The sequence below is a fragment of the Orycteropus afer genome, unplaced genomic scaffold, assembly GCF_000298275.1.
Source record: "Orycteropus afer afer isolate SDZICR_OR568_19922 unplaced genomic scaffold, OryAfe1.0 scaffold00323, whole genome shotgun sequence".
NCBI lineage: Eukaryota > Metazoa > Chordata > Mammalia > Tubulidentata > Orycteropodidae > Orycteropus > Orycteropus afer.
The window spans coordinates 624,995-643,043 of record NW_006921910.1 but is presented as its reverse complement, the minus strand read 5'-3'; the positions used below and the strand labels follow the sequence as shown (position 1 = coordinate 643,043).

The window sequence follows — 18,049 nt, the reverse complement described above, 5'->3', positions numbered from 1 at the left end:
GAGGAGTTGCTGGTGGGTTTGAACAGCCAGCCCTCTGGTTAGCAGTCCAGTGCCTTAGGCACTATGCTACCAGAGCTCCCCTTTCCATCCTAGCACATACCTTTTTCTAGCTCCCAGTGCTCAGGCTGTCCTCTCTCCCTGAGTGCCTGTGCATCACTATCTGAATGGCTCCCTTGTTTTAGGAGTCATTGAACTGTAGACCCTCCAATAATCCCCCTCGCATACGCTCCCTCCTGCCTGGAGTCAAAGCTCAGGCAGGCCCTACCACAGGCAAGCAACAAACATGGCCTGCCCAGGAATGTGCTCTAATAAAAGGGACATAGACCTAGCCAGAGATATGCCCTATACATTTGTTGTGCCCAGGTTATGAAGGAGTTCGGGGCGAGGAATTGCCAACACACGATAATGCAAAGAGCAATAGGAAAGTTTATTAGCTAACTTAAGTTAGGGTCCTTGCTTTCACCCTCGCAATGGGCTGAGCAAAAGACCCCGTGCTCTTACATTAAGAGATCTTTATAGAGAAACATAGGGTGGAGTAGATAATTTGGTTTTTATGATAGGGGTTTGGGAATTTGGGGCAGGTTGGAATTCCCCCGGTTTCAAAGGTGAGTGAGAGATTTCTCGGGGCCAGGCGGATCTCTTTGATATGTGCATACTCTCTGCGAAACCTGGGGGGGGGGGCTGTGTGTGAAAGCCCTCATAGTCTTCAAAGGTGGGTGAGAGGCTTTTTGGAGCCATGCAGATTTCTGATAAAAGGCTCTGAGGTATGGGACATTTACTACAGGCATTAGGGCTCAGCATGGGACGTGTCAATCTCCATACTAAAGGCTTCTGGTTAAAAGATCTTTCAGGCTCTACACATTCACACATAAGCCCAGTCTCTAACATGCCTCAAGTCCACAGAACACACTGTAAAAATGTGTGCATACAGCCTATCTACGCACAGACTACAAAACCAGCTCCAAGGCGGACTTCTTCCCTGCTGGCCCATGCCTGAGAGCCTATCCTCTCTCCTCAGGCCTCCCCAGCCTGCTCCTAGCAACAGCCAACAGCTCTCACAGTTGCCAGGTAACAGGGAGAAACTGTCAGCCCTTCAGAGGCCCAGCTCTCCGGAGGTGGGCGAGACACAGACCCCAATCAATGGAAACAGAGCAGGGCAGGGGGGAGGGCGGGCACTGGGAAGAATGGCTAGGTCCTGTGGCATGCTGGTTCACTGGATCTCCCAGCACCTTCCTAACAGCCAGCTGCTCCCTTCCAGCCAGGGGCTCCTCCTAGGTAGTCCGGTGACCCCCCCTTTCTCCCCAATGGCTGTACCTTTTCCATCTCCACGGGGTCCCCAGGGCTCTGGCCATGCCTCTGCTTAGCACTCCAATAACACACCTCTCACTCCAGAGACTCAGAACCCCACCTGGACATCTCTAACCTGACTTGGCCCCTGATTGCCAGGCCATGTCCACCATTGTTCAGAAACCTCTCCCAGACACCTTGGGCACCTCAAACCCATGTCTAGAACTGGGTATACCCACCCCTCATTGGCCCCTGCTCCTGGGCCCCATACCCATTCATGGCCTTTCCAACCAGCTAGAGCTATGAACACCTCTCCCCACCCCTATATCCTGTCAGTCTCTTCGCTTCCTCAATTTCCCCTCAAAATTGCCCCCATTTTCTTTCTCCACCATCCCTCACTGTAGGCCTCTGGCCTTCTCCCTGTTTCTCCCACAATCTATCCTCCATATGGCAGCAAAGAAGATCCTGCTGAAACAAATTATATCAAGGCCACATCGCAAACCTTCCAGGACTCCCCGGTGCCCTGAGGATAAAGCCCAGACACATCTGGACCACACAAGAGGTGGTAGAGTGGCACTTGGCCGCAAGGACTCTAGGGAGCAGTCTGCAAACTTCCCAGATGTGTGATTTTGGACAAGTATCAGAAACTGCCCATGCCTCAGTTTTCTCACCAGTAAAATGGGCCTAACAGTAACACATGCCCACCACACAGCTGCATTAGGACTACAGGAGAAAATGAGGGTAAAATGCTCAGAACATGCCTGGCATGTGGAAAGCCCTAGGAGTGAGTCGTTATAGCAATTTCTTTAAGGCTCTGTAGGGGCTGTCCCTGCCCACCTCCATCTATTTAGAACTCATCCCCAACTACTTAGAACATACCATACATCAGCCATCTCTCTAGTTTTGGTCTCTCTATCCTCTTGTTATCTCTTCCCCTTCATCCCTCCAGCTGTTAGCTGGACTCTGACTCTCATTGTCCTGGGGCTTCCTCCTCCCTAGTTCTATCACATGAGCCTGGTGGAGAGTTTCCCCCACCCAGGTCCCTGATTCCAAGCCCTTTGCTACATCGCTCTGCTCCTTGAGGATAGCAGGTAAATATTTGTCAGACTGAATGATTACACAAACTCTCCCACACTCTTCAGAGGTCTCTGTTCTGGAGCTGGGAAAGCAGTAGTCCTGCTGCCCCTATAAAAATATTTGCCATAATTATGTGTGCAGAGAAAGGGAAACAAATTGTGTCTAGGAAGGTCCAGGAATTGTCTTCTTCTTTTCCTTTTTTTAAAAATAATTTGTTTTTGAATATGCACAGAAAAACATCAATTCAACAATTTCTACACATACAATTTAGTGACTTTGATCACGTTCTTCGAGTTGTTCAGCCATTCTCATCCTCCTTTTCTGAGTTGTTCCTCCCCCATTAACATAAACTCACTGTCCCCTAAGCTTGCCATCTAACCTTTAAGTTGTTGTCAATTTGATTCCATATAGATAGTTCTTCAAAAGAATATCATGCTCAAAGCAGGAGTTCTTTACTGATTAAGCTGAACTATTGTTTGGTTGGGTTTAAAGAACACTTCAGGGGATATTTTCGGCTTAAGGTTTAAAGATGACCTCAGGGCAACAGTTTCAGGGGTTCATCCAGCCTCAATGGCTCCATAAAGTGTGGATTCAGTAAGCCTTCTTGGCGGAAGTGATAATGGGCTAGAGGGAGAAACAGGAGAAAGACCTGACCATCTATCTGCTCCTGTAAAGATTTCAGCCTAGGAAATCTTAGGGGACAGTTCTACTCTGTCCTGTAAGTGTCATTATGAGTTGGAATGGACTCAATGGCCCATAACAACAACAATAACAGAGGGAGAAAAGCAATGAGGAAGGACATTCCAGGATGAGGGAACAGCATATGCAAAGGTAAGGAGGTGGAATTGAGAGACTGGGTTTGGGGAAGGGTCAGCAAGAATATCCAGGGTCAGAGCTGAAGAAACCTTTGATTTGCAGCTGAGTCAAGTGGAGCCCAGAAGGGACCAGGACCTCTTCATCCTCGTCAGTGAGAGGCACTGCAAGCATGCTGTTTCCTTCATACCTCAGAACCAAGGGTCCTTCTAGAAGAGGCTGTTTGGGGAGCAGGGAGTTTTGCTGCTTGGCTAGGTCTCATGGTCACCTGCAGAGGTATGATATATCCCTGTTCAACCCATAACAGCTAGATTAGACCATAAATGACAATGATAGGATACTCAGTAGAGCTGAGGCTGGCACCCAGCTGGAATGGAGAAGTTGCAGCGGCTAGCTCACTTGGGACAGCCAGGGCAGCCACAAGGCTCAACACAGGCCATAGAGCAATCCGCTTTGTCCTGAGTTCCTACTGCGCACAGCCTTGAGCAGGGTGAGGGATGGAGACCCCTTCAAGTGGGCTGATCCCTCAGCTCATAGGCTCCAGGAAGAGGAAGCTGCCAGCACTTCCCCAAAGGCAGTTTCGGTGGGTGTGTCTCCCCCCACACACACCACCCCACCCCTCCTGCCTAGAGTCCAGGAACAGGCAGGATTCTACAAGAATGCCCAGAGCCTGAGACTGGCCAAGGCCATTCTCAGTAGCTTCTGTTTGCAGACCTCAGTGACGGGGACCTCACTCCTTCACTACAGCCCTAAGCCAGGCTCCACCTCCAGAAATACATGTTAGGTCCTCCTTCCTGCTCTTTTAGCTCACTAAACCCAACTAAGGAGGTCTGGTAGCATAGTGCCTAAGGCACTTGACTGCTAACCAGAAGGCTGGCGGTTCAAACCCACCAGCCACTCCTCGGAAGGAAGGTTGGGCAATCTACTTCCATAGTGATACTGCCTCAGCAAGGAGGGGTCACTGAGTCGGGACCCGACGGCACATAACAACAACAACAAACCCAACTAACCCAAACCCACTGCCATTGAGTTGATTCTAACCCATAGTGACCCCAAACAGTTTCCAAGGCTGTAAATCTTTATGGAAGTATGGAAGTAGATGCTTTATCTTTCTTCCACAGAACAGGTGATGGGTTTGAACCACCAACCTTTTGGTTAACAGCTCAATGCTTTAACCACAGCACCACCAGAGCTCCTTTTTTGCCCAGTGGGGGGAAAAAAAAAAAAAAAAAAAACTCACTGTGGTTGAGTCAGATCCAACTCAGAGCGACCCCTCCTTGGGTTTCCAAGGCTGTATCACTATGTAAGTAGATTGCCCAACCTTCCTTCCAAGGAATGGCTGGTGGGTTTGAACCACCAACCCCGTTAGCAGTCAAATGCCTTAGGCACTACGCCACCAGAGCTCATAGCAGTTCTGATATCGGAGATGGCAATCCTGCCCTCCCTTTCCCCTCTCTGACAGGCCTCTCTTCCCCAAAGAGGAGCAGTTCTAGGCCTGCAGACCCTCAGGGTCCAGGACCCCCTTCCTGGCCACCCATTGTCCTCACAAATAGTTGGCTTTACACTGAGGAATCAGCTCCAAGCAGTCCTTAATCAGAAGTTTGGCGGGGGGGGGGTTGGCCTGCAATGAGTCAGTGTTCAATGGCTGTTTACTGAGAACCTATTCTGTGTTAATGTGCTGAGAACTGGGGGGTGAGTGAGGCAGCCAGTTCTGGGCTTGCCACTCTGAGCGCCAAGAGTAAGGAGCATCCAAGCTAGTCAATAGGGAAATGAGGGTGACTTGAGAGCAAAAGGGGCATGTGTGCAAGAAGGAATAATGTGAGCAGGCATCCTTTATATCATGAGAGGGAACTGATGGTGTAGTTAACCAGAAGTGAGTGACAGGTGGAGGGACAGGGAACAACAAATGCAAAGGCCCTCTGGGGCAGGAAGGAGTTGGATGTTCCTAGAAAGGAGGAAGCCAGCCTGGCAGAGAAAGAGGCAGAGGGACAGTGCTATGAGAGACCAGGGCAGTTGACAGGGTGATCAGGTGGGGCCTTAGGGATGGCAGTGAGGACTCTGAGCTTCATCCTGGAGTTCTGTGAAGCACCATGGGAGAATGGGGCAGGCAGGGGGTTCCCAAGTCCCCAGGAGGTGCTGGGGTAAAGTTTGTGAGTATGCAGTATGCCTGGCCCTGCATATTGAACTGGTCTTGGTTCTGTTCCTGGTGTGTGTGTGGTGGGACTAGGATGAGGAGATACTGTCCAGGGCCCTGGTAGGGAACCCAGGGAGCCCTCAGGGCTTTGGGGGCAAAGTCTGAGTGGAGCCTCCCATCTTGTCCTCAAAGAGCTCATGGTCTAACCTGTCACTGTGCCGTGCTATGCTCCCTGCATATACAGCCTCTAAAGGCCACCTCCCCCTGGAGACCCAGGGTCCTTTGAGGGCCCCGGGCAATGGATAATCAACCCTATTCCCAGGAGCCACTGTTTTGCTCATGTTGTTGCCAAGCCTCCCTGCCATGCTGTCCAACGGCTGGGGCTGGTAGCCTCTCCTGCTGCTCGTTATGGCCTTCATTAGCACTGCTTCCTGGAATTTAATTTAATGAAGGCACAAAAACAGCCCTAATGAAGGTGATGCAACAGCAAGTGGCCCAGCGAGGTGTACAGCAAGGTCTGGGGTGGGGGGATTTCCTTTAGACAGTAATTAGGGGGTGGGGGTTAGAGGGAAGAAAGGGACCTGTCCTGGGAGGGAAGCTGGTCACTGAAACCTGGGAGCATGGGGCATTGCTCTATAGGACTGCAGGAAGTAAATGCTACAGCCAAACCAAACACATCAGAACAGCTGGGGGCTGCTTCAGGCTGGTGGAGTAAAAGCTTCTGAGAGGTTATCAGCTGGTGCAAAGGCCCTGAGGTGAGGACAAGCATGGTGGGCTGAAGTAACAGACCAGGCTGTGGGCTATCAACAGGGGTGGAGATCAGTAAGGGTCAGACTATCAGGGTCATGGGGTCAGGAGTTTAAATTTTATTCCAAGTGCGACGGAAACACATAACAACACGTAACACATAACAACATCTTCGTTATCTAGTGCTGCTCTAACAGAATTATCATAAATGGGTGGGTTTTACGAACAGAAATGTATTTTCTCACACAGTTTAGGAGGCTAGAAGTCCAAATTCAGGGTGCTGGCTCTAGGTTAAGGCTTTCTTTCTCTGTCAGCTCTGGAGGAAGGTTCTTGTCTCTTTGAGCTTCTACTGCTGAGCAGTCGTCCTCTGGCTTGGCATCCCTCCCCATCTTTGCTTCTTTTGCTTGCTTGTTTAATCTTTTATATCTCAAAAGAGATTGCCTTAAAATATACCCTACACTAAACTTGTCTCATTAACATGACAAAGGCAACCAATTCCCAAATGGGATTATAACCACAGACATAGAGGTTAGGATTTACAACACACATTTTGGGGAGACACAATTCAATCCAATCATAACTTTCGACCTTTTGGCCCCCCAAAATTCATGTCCTTGCCAACTCCAAGTCCAAAATCTCATCTTCTGAATCATCTAAATCAAGTATGGGTGAGATGTTAGGCATATACTATCCTGGAGCAAAATTCCTCTTTTTGACAATCTGTGAAGTCTGGAATATAGGTTATCTGCTTGCTTGTAAAAGAGGTACAAGGTATACTTTTCCATTACAAATGAGAGACATTGAAGGCAAAGAAGAGTAACAGGCACCATCCAAGTCCAAAACTCAGCTCTCAAGGCTTGAAAATAATTCTCTGTTCTCCGAGACCACCTAGGCAATGCCCTGCCCTCCGGACGCTGGGTGAAGGGCCCTCGGCCCTGAGCTTCAGCTCCATCTTCCAGGCCCACTGGGACAGCAACTCTGCTCCCTCATCTTTGGGCAGCCCCATTCTCCACCCCCTCAGCCCCCTGCCCAGGCAGGCCCCAGGCCCCCAGTCTTCTGCGCCTTGGGCACTGCAGCCCCATTGCCCTGGCAAGTTGGCAGAAATCCCACTCTTTGAAACACAGGAGGCTGAGACCCACCCTTTGAGATTCAGGAGACTATGGCCTCACCCTTTGAAAACAAGAAGGCCCTTCTTCCCATGCTCCTTCTGCCAGTTCTGCTGACCTCCAAGCTGCTCCAAGGATGATCCTTTAATTTTCTTGGAGGACAATAGATGTTGCTCCTTTGGCCTGTTTTGTGGCTATAACATTCCAAAAGGCAGACAGCATCCTTTCCTTTCATTCTTTCTCTGGCCCCCTCAGTGTAACAGTCTAAGCTTATGGGTTTTCTGCTGTGGTACTTGGTTAGATTCATCAATCACAGGCTTAATATCTTTAACAAAAGATTGTGTTGCCTTTGTGAATTCAATCCTTAACAGGGTTTTAAGGAAGAGTGACATGATATTTTAAAATTTAAAAATTCCTTCTAACTGCTATATGGAGAATGACCCCTGAGGACAAGATGCATGGATGAAGGGAATGGCCACCATGTGGTGCTGGTGATGGAATGAGGCTTACTAGGGGACAAGGTAGAGAAGAGTGCACAAGCTGGGAGGCTACATGTAACCGGGACAAGCTTTTGCTTCCTTGAGCAGGGTTTGGGCTGACCTGCTTCTCTTCAGCTTTCCTAGGCGGCTTAGCCTCTCCTCCAAATTTTACAGTAAAAGGTCTACAAGGGGCTTTCATTCCTGCCTCCTCGCCTTTGCACACCTCTCCTGGAGTGTCCTTTCCACTTCACCTTATCCAGAAAGGCATTCCTACCCTGCTGCACGGGTCAGTGCCTGCGCCGGGGTCCCCAGAGACCCAGAACTATATTACACAACAGAAAAGGCGAGGAAGGCCCAGGCGTAGGGCAAAGTGCAGCCTCACAGAGGACCTGTATCGGGCCCCTGTCATCCACTCCCAATCTCGGGCCCTAGCAACCCCGCGGGTCTTCCGACTCCTGTCCTCAGCAGCCGCCTCACAACCCCAGTCCTCGCACTCCGTCCCTCCTCTCATATTCTCGCATCTTCGCCCCGCCCACGGCGGCCTCCACCCTCTCAGGCTGCGGAGATCTAAATCAAGCCGGAAGCGACCTTGGGAAGTGCTCCCTCCGCCTCTTCCGAGGCTTCTCTAGCCGGGATTACTGGTCTCCGTGGCAGCGGGAGGCCGGGAAGCGGCTTCGCTAGGCAGCGACGCCTCCTAGTGGGACACAGGCGCAACTCGGGAGTAGAGGCAGGCCCAGCCCCCCACCTCCCCGTAGCCACCTCCTTTTCTCCTTGGTTCCTCTTGTGGCTACTTCAGCCACGTCTGCCTTTCCACCCCGTCCTTCCTCTGGCCCAGACCCCTACCTCCGCCGACATGCCCCTCTGAGCCAAGTCCGAGGCCTTCCCACCATGGGGAGCAACCGTTCTGCGTCCTTTCCAGCTCGGAGCCCTCTGTGATCCCCCTGTTGCCCTCTCCTGGAGTCTGATACAAGCCCTGGATCCAGTCTCCACACATGCCCATCACACCCGCCTTTCTGCTTCCCCCGTCCCTCTCTTCATAACGGAAATTAGACTGTGATTTGGGTGATTCTTCCTGTGGTCACTCGCCTGCTTGCTGAAAGGCAGGCAGCTTCCATGCCCACTGCCTGCACCAGCCTAAGGGCCGAGTGCACACTTGGAAACTTCTGGTGCCTGGCTGGATTTGACCCCAAAGACACCAGCAGGATAGGGAGAAGGACTGGGATATGCTTGCAGGGGCTCTCAGAATGCTGGGCTAAGCCCCTCCTTCCCCTCTGAGACTCCTCCAAGGTCCGACAGCCTATGAGAGGCTCTCGGCTTGACTTCCTGAGGACACAATTGACTGGCAGTGCTTCATTCACTTGTCACTATACACAGCGTGAAGTCTTGGTCCCTTCTTCGCTGCCATCCTGCCTGTCTTGAAGCCCGAGAAGACTTCCTGGAGTGCCTTGGAGCCTTACGGGCCAGCTGTCTGGCCACCACTGACAATCCCAGACACCCGGCCCAGCAACGTGTCGGTGGCGTCCGCGTAACCCAGATTCAGCCACTGACCGCCAGGGGGCAGCAGAGGCCGCTTCCCACAGCGCTCCGAGGATTAAGCCGTTGGCTAATCCTGTCCAGGTCCTGCTGTGCGTGGCCTCGCGGGTTTGGAGCCTTGTGTGGTTTTGAAAGCAGTTTTGTTCGTTCAGATTTTTTCCACGGCCCTTTTGCTAGCTTTTCTTTCTAAGCAAGTTTCAATCAATTATTACGGCTCCAAGTTGTTTGAAAGAAAGTCAGTTGCTGGGTGATTTTAAACTAGGGTCAGGACAGAAGTGTGAATGAGCCCCCTGGGTCCCCTCAGGTGCCCCTTACTGCCCCTGGCTGGATCTTGGACACACAATGTCCCTAGCCACTAGCACTTAGCCAGGCTAGTCAGTGGCTACCCCCCACGGCTCCCTAATGCCTGGACTCCACTGTCCAATGTTCACCTACTGTCTTCCAGCCCAGTTCCTCAGGATCTGACCCCAGAAGTTCTTCATCTACTTCCAATCCACCATTTTACCAGTTTCTTCCAATCTCTCACTTTTCTTCTCCCCAAGCCAAACCAAACCCACTGCCATTGAGTCGATTTTGACTTGTAGCAATCCTATAGGTTGCTCACAGGTTTCCAAGGCTGTAAATCTTTAAGGAAGCAGACTGCCTTACCTTTCTCCTGCAGAGCAGCTGGTAGCCTTGAACCACCAACCTTTTGGTTATCAGGTGAATCCCTTAACCACTGCACCCCAGAGCTTAAAAGCCTCTGTTGGCCATTGTCACAGCCCCTCCGCTCTCATTTCATACATGTTATCTACATTGCTCTTTCCAGTTCCAGTCTCCCACTCACTCTTCTCTCCACTCCAGTCAGGCTCTGCCTTCTGCTCTGGATTGAATTGTGTCCCAGAAAAACGTATGTTGAAGTCCTAACCCCTGTATCTGTGAATGTGACCCCGTTTGGTAATAGGGATTTTCTTTTATTATGTTAATGAAGCCATACTAGATAGAGTAGGGTGAGTTGTAAACCTAACCCTTTCTGACTGGTGTCTTATAAAAAGGGGAAATAGACAAGAAGAGTCTTACACACACACGGGGGAAGAGATCATGTGAAGATCTGTGTACAAGCCAAGGAATGCTAAGAAATAACTGGCACTACCAGAAGCTGAAAGAGACAAGGAATGATCTTTTCCTAGAGCAGAGCATAGCCCTGCTGACGCCCTGAATCAGACTCCTAGCCTCCAAAAATGTTTGACAATAAATTTGTTTTTAAAGCCATCCACTTGTGTTATTTTTGTTATACCAAAGGGTGTCACTAAGACACCCTTCCTCTATCAAATTGCCCGGGTCAGGGTCCTCAGGGACCAACATACTGCCAAAGTCAGTAGCCTGTCCTCCACCCTCACCTCCTCAGCAGTGTCTGCTTGTTTGGCTCCCAGATGCTCACACTCTCCTGGTTTCCTCTCACATCCTTGCTGCTGTTGCCTGCTGGTTCCTTTGCTGATTCTGTCTCATCTCTCCCATCTCCTAATAGTGTTCTGGGAGTCAGTCCTGACCACTGCCCTCGTCTGTCTAAACTCATCTCCCCAGGCCCTGGGCTTTAAATACCATCCACTCGCTTTGCCTCCTCAAGGCTCCAGTGCTGGCCTCTCTGCTACACTCCAGAGTCACAGAGTCAGTGGCCAAGTTGGCCTTTCCACTAGATGTCCAGTCAGCATCTCAAACTGTTCTTGTGCCAAACTGATATAAGCCTGCTTTTCCCTCAGCTTCCCTCAGTGAATGCAATGACAGCTTGTGGTGATTAAGTTTGTGTGTTTCAACTTGGCTGGGCCTGGTTGAGTGGCTGGGCAGCTGGATGTAGCATGCCCCATGATGAGATTGGTAATCAACTCCATGGTGGAATCTACTGTGAGCAGCTGAGTAGCTGCCTTTGGGGATGTGGTCTGATTTCCGTATAAAAGAAACAGCTTTGGGAATAGTTTCTAGCTTATGGCACTTCTTGGACCCTGCATGTAGCCATGTCATTAATTATTCAGCAGCCTGCCATGCTCTGCTGACCTTGGGACTTACAGTGGACTTGAATTAATGGCCTGCTGTGTGATTTGGTAACATCAGAACAGTGCCATTTTATTTGTCAACCTTGGGCTTGTTAACCTCAGCAGCCGGTAGCTGCCTGAGTGAAGAAAAGCCTCTAGCTTGAGTGGGCCAGGAACAAGAGGCAGAGCTGAAGCCCAAGGTCAAGGGGCTTTCACAAAGCCCCTAGAGCCTGGCACTTTGAACTTGGACTTAAAGCCTCCAAACTGTGATAGAATAAACTCCTGTTTGTTAAGGCCATCCCATTTGTGGTATATTCTCGTCACAGCGGCACTAGGTAACTAGAACAAGCTCTATCCCTCTTGTGGCTCCACCTTTCTCCTCCCTGCCCCTTCCCCATGCCCAAACCATCAGGAAACCCTGCTGCCCCACCTTCTGAACAACCCCTAGTGTCTCATCCCAACCCATGCTGCTACTGCTGCCACCACCTGGGTGGAGCTACCCAACAGTCTGAACTACTGCAGTAGCCTCTTGGGTCATCCTTGGTTCCCCATCTTCCTCACCTCAGAGTCTAGTCTCAATGCAGCAGCCAGAATAATCCATTTTAAACTCCAAGTCACTGTCAGATCAGATCCTGCCCCCTCCTCTGTTCAGGACCTGGCATTGGCTCTCTCATCTCCCGTAGAGAAAAATCCAAAGTGCTTATGGTAAATAATATTTCAATAACACGTATTTAAAAAAAAAAAAAAAAAGTGCTTATGGTAGTTGACAAGACCCCTTACTAGCTCCCACCTCCCCTTCTACCTTCTCCTGCCTCCCCTGGTGTCCTGGCTGCTCCTCTCACAAGCCAGGAGTGTCCTGCCTCAGGGCTTTGCTTTGGCAGATCCCTCTGGCTGGAAGCGTCCCTGCAAACAATCCACATGCTGCCTCTCCAAATCTCTGAAGGAACATCCCTTTCTCAGCAAGGCCTACATTGACCTCTCCCCTCCCCCAGTCCTCCTGTTCCCTATCCCTTTACCCTACTCTTCTTACTTCCCCTAGCACTAAGCATCTCCTAACAAATGATGTAATTTAGGGACTGGGTTTCATGTTTCTGGTCTGAATCACCCACCTAGAATGCAAATTCAAGCAGGGTGAGTGTCTTTGCTTTGCTCACCACTCTATTTACAGCTGCTAGGAGACTGCCTGGTACATAGGAAATCTCAATAAATACTTGTTGAATGAATGAATGAATCCCTTTTTTAGTTGATAGGCGAACGTGTACATATATACACACGGGTGAGGAGGATGCAGGCTGCTGGACAGGGAGACCAAGGCCCATGCTTTTGCCCCCTGTGTCGTGGTCCATGTTACCTAGTTTTCTACAACAAGCATTCATAAGAAAACAGTGAAAGGAAATAAAGAAGACTTGAGGTGGACTTTCCAGTTGCTCTAACTTGTCAATATTCCAAACAGAACAAAAATTAAAAAGCAGAAGAAAAAAACCCAGGACATTCTTTAAAACGTATAAAAATACTTAATAACTTTAAACCAACAATAATCCCTGAAGTCTTCTTAAAACCAAACAATAGTTTAGCTTAACTAGTAAAAAAGCTTGCTTTGAACATTATGCTCTTTTCAGAACTATCTATATGGGAACAAACTGACAACAGCACCTCGAAAGGTTAGACAGGAACCTTAGTGGACAGTGTGTTCACATTAATGGGGGAGGAACAACTCAGAAAAGGGGGGTGAGAATGGTTGCACAACTCGGAGAACATAATCAATGTTAGTGAATTAGATATGTACAAGCTTCTTGCATTGATATGTTTTGTGGTGTATATTCTCAACAACAATTTTTAATTGCTTAATGATGTCCAAGGGTCTACAGACCCCTCCTCATGGAGGCTGGAGCCTGAGAGTCAGGGATGAGGGACACTAATTTTCAATCAAATGGTCATGTGGGCACTTGGCTTTTGGATTGAGTGTACTGGCTACTTCACCTGCCCCAGTTTTCCCACCTCTGGAGCCTGCCTCCCATCAACTGGTGGACGCCTGGATGGGCAGGCAGAGGGGGCCTCTCAGGGAGAGGGCCTTCTCTATACTATGTGTTGGGGGGAGAGGGGCATTGCCAGCACATGTTCTGGTCCAAGAGGCCTGAGGCAGGCCTGACGTTTTAACAGGCTTCAGGCAGTCCTGCTGCTTCTCTGACTGGCAGCCTTGTTTAGATGGAAGGAGTGCTAAAGAAGACCCCAGGGTCTGCTAATGGGATCAACCCTGCCCTTTACTGTACCCCACCCCCAAGGGATTCAGAAAGAGCTGTAGCCCCACCTTATGAAGGAAAAGCCAGAGAACCCCAGAGGGCAACCCCTCATGCCAGGGCACCCTGGGCTACAGTCACCTCTAATTCAACATCCAGGCTCTTTCCTGGAGCCACATGGCTCCTCTGTGAATCCTCAGGCTGGAGTCAGGTGCCTGGGGCTGATGGGAGCAGGACTCAGGAAGCGCCCCCCTCTGCCCAGCTGGCACTGCCATGGGCCTAACAACCACCGGCTTGAGGAAGTTCTTTCTTCAGGGGTTTCCAGAGCTGGCAACGCCTTGCAAGTTCAAACTGGATTTTTCCTGCTGTCCTTTTGCTGGCGGCCTAGCCGGGTACAGGGTCTCTCCTAATGAGAGTTTGGTGCCAGGAGCCAGGCAGCTCTATCCCACTGGGTCCCAGCTGGTTCAGGCCTGCTGGAGGCAGTAGGCAACTTCCCAGTCCCACTAGGCCCCAGGCACCTGGGCCTGCCTTGCCTCCCTGAAGCCCCCAGCCTGCCTGGAGCCCTTTCCCTCCTGACCTTCCTCATACACAGGGACTCATTAACCCACCTTTATTCACAGTGGATTTTACTAATAATAAAAACATCAGCCCAACAGGGCACAGGATCCCTGGATTTTTTGTCCCCAGACTTGGGGATTTGACAGAAGGTTGACTTGGGAGCCAAGGGAGGGGAGACAAGAGGGGCCTTCCTGGGGCTTCTGCAGCTCTGCCGCCCCCAGTTCAGACCCTCCCTGAAGCTGCTGGGGATGCACCTCACGTTGCCTCCTTCCGGAGGCCTCTCTCTGTCCCACTTCCTGGGGCCTCATTAATTCCTCCCCACCTCACCCCGTGAGAAAGCAGGTCTGTGCTGAGCCTGGCCCGGGCCCAGAGCTGCGTCTGAGAGCTGACAGTTGGTTTGGGAGGCAGGGGATAGGGTAGGATGGGCTGTCCCCACCCTCTATCCCAGGGAAGGGGGCAGGGGTCCTCCATCATTCCCTGGCCTCCACCCTTACCTTTCAGGGACCCAGAAGTCACAAATATAAAACACAGCTGGTCTTATGTATAATATTTATAAAAGGAGGCTGCCAGCCTCCCCACCCCAGCCCCAGGCTGGCCACTAGGATCTTTGGCTTCCCAGAACTCAGGACACTCTGGCCTCCAGCCTCTCCCTTCTCCCAGCAGTGGAATGTGAGCTGTGGCCCAGGGCCCAGGCTGGGAATAGGGGGTGGGGGGTGGGAGTTGGGGGGAGTCCCAGCCTCCCCGGGACTGGTGAAGGGCAGGGTAGGTGTCCCTTGACAGAGCCCACACTAGCTTCACCCATAGCAGAACCTGCTGGCTCCAGCTAGGGGATGGAGGGTCTCCTCCTAGTGGGGGAATGGAGAAGGGGACTTCGGTGTTTAAGGGCCTGAGCCCAAGGGTCTGGAAGGGACCTGGGGAACAGAAGGAAGGAAGGCAAGGGGGCCGGGGGAGATGAGACCTCAGGGCACAGCCTCTGGCCCCAGCAGCAGGGTGAAGGGAGGCAGTAGGCCTAGGTTCCAGCCTGTGTGCCCTTCCTTACAGGCTGTTTGACCTCAGGAAGCAGCTGCTGGCCCTTAGCATATGCATCTGTGCAAGGGAGGATGAAGAGCTTGGCGGCATCTGAGGTGACAAAAGGGGGGCAAGGAGTACAGCCCCACCCCCACCCCCAGTTAAGGAAGCCCCTGAGGCTCTGGAGCCCAGCATGGTGGTAGCCCATAGGCCTTGGTCCTGGCTCCTTAACACAAGAACTTCTACAGAGAAGACGTGGGGCAGGGTCAAACACCATTGTGTTAACCTCATCCTTCTGCTTCTTGACTGGCCACTGGATGGGAGCAGGGGCTGGACTCTGAGCAGGTGTGCTAGGACAAGTAAGCAGGGCAGGATAGGGCACTCTAGTGACTTCCTCCATGCCGGCTGTTCCCAGAGACCCAGTCAATGATGATGAAGCTCAAGCTCATGGTCATCAGCAAGAGACCAAGCAGGGCGAAGCAAAGGGCCTGAGGAATCAGAGGTCAACATCAGGTCTGAGGGCAAAGCAGTTCCCTAAGCCCCACACCAGCCGCCCAACCGCCAGGTCCCTCGCACCAGGATTTTAGGGGTGGACCTCGCAGGCTCCTTCTCAGTGGGCACGATGCGGAAGTAGAAGATGGCAGGGAAGATGAATATGAGGCACGGGGCAGACGTGGCACCTGCAAAGAATAAGGCATGGCCACTGCTGGCTGAGTTCCACCTCTCAGTGAAGGTTTAGGGGTGAACTGTTCAATGAGATCAAACATCTTTTATTGGAGGAGTCTCATCAAGGTCCCTAGCTTGGAGCATGGGGGAATGGCGCATAGCTCTGCTTGATTCTGAGGAGCCCACCATCCCCTCCCCTTGTTCTCTGTCCACCAGGAGGGGAGACTGTTGATGTCAGAAAGAGCTGTCAGTGAATGAAACTAACAAAGAGGAAAGGCAAGCCAAGAGATGGAAAGAGGCAGAGCCTTGAGGATATTGTCTGGGTTCCTGGATACAGCTCTTCCTGAATGCTTTTTCATTATTAGAACCAATAGATTCTTTTCGGCTTAATTCATTTTGAGTTGGATTTTGGGACATGAGTTCTAACGATGATCTCCAGGATACTTAGACCCCAAATCTGCATGTCAGTCCCTGAAGTTATGTTAGGGAGTCTATTTCCTGAGTTGAGGGCACTCCAAAGATCAGAATTTTCTGATTTTCCAGCTCAGAGTCCCAACTAGGATGGGGCAGTGAACAAAGCACCAAACATGGAGTCCAATGGTCCTAGGCTCCCCAACTCACCAGCAGTGTAGCCATTCTGCTCCCTTAACCCTGAGATTCAGTCTCCCCATAAGTAAAATGGGAACAAGACCCAATGAGATCCTGTTTGGAAGCCCCTGACCCTTGGACTACCCCTGTCTCCCAGAGGGGGCTGCTCTAGGCTCTGACTCAGTGGTTCTGAGTTCTTAAGGGGATTAGAACAATCCTAAGGATGAAAGCTCAGAAGGGAGGCCAACTTGTTAAACCTAGGATGTGAGCTCAGGAATCTGTTAAGATTTGCAGAAGAGAAATTCTCTGGGGAAATACTTTCCCTCTACACATAGCAGGGCCATATCCTCACCAATGACCCCAAAGATGCCCAGGATATTGGGGGCAAAGATGACCAGTAGGTTGATACAAGTGAGCAAGCTGGTGGCGATGAATACGTGCCGCGGCCAACTGAATTCCTGGTTCTGAAACAGCATCTGCTGGATGGCTCGCCGCACCTGGGGGGTGGGAGGTGGGGAGCCATCAGCCTGTCAGTCCCATCAGCCCCACTTTCCATTGGCTGGCCACCTGCCCACTGGCTCACCGGGAACAGAACAATTGGCACTGTGAGTGTGACTGCCGTCAGCACGGCCACGCGCACACACAGGATCAGCACGTCAAACGGGCCCACCTTGCTGTAGGTGTGCAGCAGCTCTGACTCCACGCCATCTGTGGCAGGCAGAGAGGGTGGTCAGTAGGCAGCCCATGAAAGGGATTAGGCCCTGTGCTGCCAGGCCAACCCTGACACTGTGGGGAGTGGCACTCAGACTCACCTCCACAGCTAGCAGGGCACAGTCAGGTATCACACACCTAATGAGCACCTATAGTATGTGGGGTGCCATGGACGCTGGCCAGCCCCTTGCCCCCCAGCCTGGCCTCTGCCCCCACCGGTCCAGCCATACCGTAGAAGGTGAGGTAGCCGAAGAGGGCAGCCAGGAAGTACATGACGTACATGACGGCGATGGACAGGTTGGAGATGTGTTGCATCTTCCTCTTGGTGGGGCTATGGGGCAGTGGGCATGGGGGGAAAGGGCTGGTGCCAGCAGGGCCACATTGGGAGACCCCTATGTGCCCTGGGGTCTCTCTGGCACCACACACTCACCATCCCGCACCTGTGGGAGCCTCCTTCTTGCTCCCAACTCCACCTCATGGCAGCCAGCAAGATCTTTGATAAAATGACTTGGTTCCTGTCACTACCCACCACCCTAGGGACCACATCCAGTCTCTCCAAGACAGCTCAAGGCTGCCTCCACCCTGTACCCCAGCCGTGGACACCTACTCCTTAAGCTCCGTATAAATAGGCAGCACCTCAGGGTGGCAAACGAAGGCGAAGGCCATGATGGGGATGGTGTATGCCGTCTGGGGAGACACAGGGACTGTGTTAGGGTGGCACCTCCACGCCCTCACTGAGTTCCCTGCCCCTACCCTGTCCGTCCGTACCTGTGAGTTGAGTGTGAAGTAGTTTGGGCTGCAGAAGGCTGCAGCCTCATTAACCTGCAGCTGGACCTCCTCTTCAATGACCTCCCCATGGCTGAAGTTGCCCGTGATGTTGGCGAAGTTGAGGGGCAGTGGGCAGGGCACATGGAACTTTTTATAGATGACCTGGGTGGGGATAAGGAGCTCTGGTGGCATAGTGCCTAAGACATTTGACTGCTAACCAGAAGGCTGGCGGTTCAAACTCATCAGCCACTCCATGGAAGGAAGATGGGGCAATCTACTTCTGTAAAGATTTACTACTTCGGAAACCCAATGAGGGTCGCTATGAATC

At 51.5% G+C, this 18,049-nt stretch overlaps 1 protein-coding gene across 1 annotated transcript in view; it reads right to left on the bottom strand.

The window, feature by feature from the left end:
* Positions 1 to 15,371: 15,371 nt before the first annotated feature.
* The window catches only part of SLC38A3 (solute carrier family 38 member 3), a 5,868-nt gene continuing 3,190 nt past the window's right edge, over positions 15,372 to 18,049 (bottom strand). Inside the window, exons 9-15 of the mRNA XM_007951986.1 lie at positions 17,722 to 17,883; positions 17,561 to 17,640; positions 17,184 to 17,284; positions 16,826 to 16,950; positions 16,595 to 16,739; positions 15,565 to 15,668; positions 15,372 to 15,476 (exon numbers count right to left, since the gene is read on the bottom strand). Of these exons, the coding sequence (XP_007950177.1) occupies positions 15,372 to 15,476; positions 15,565 to 15,668; positions 16,595 to 16,739; positions 16,826 to 16,950; positions 17,184 to 17,284; positions 17,561 to 17,640; positions 17,722 to 17,883 (822 nt within the window). The remainder of the gene's footprint in view (positions 15,477 to 15,564; positions 15,669 to 16,594; positions 16,740 to 16,825; positions 16,951 to 17,183; positions 17,285 to 17,560; positions 17,641 to 17,721; positions 17,884 to 18,049) is intronic.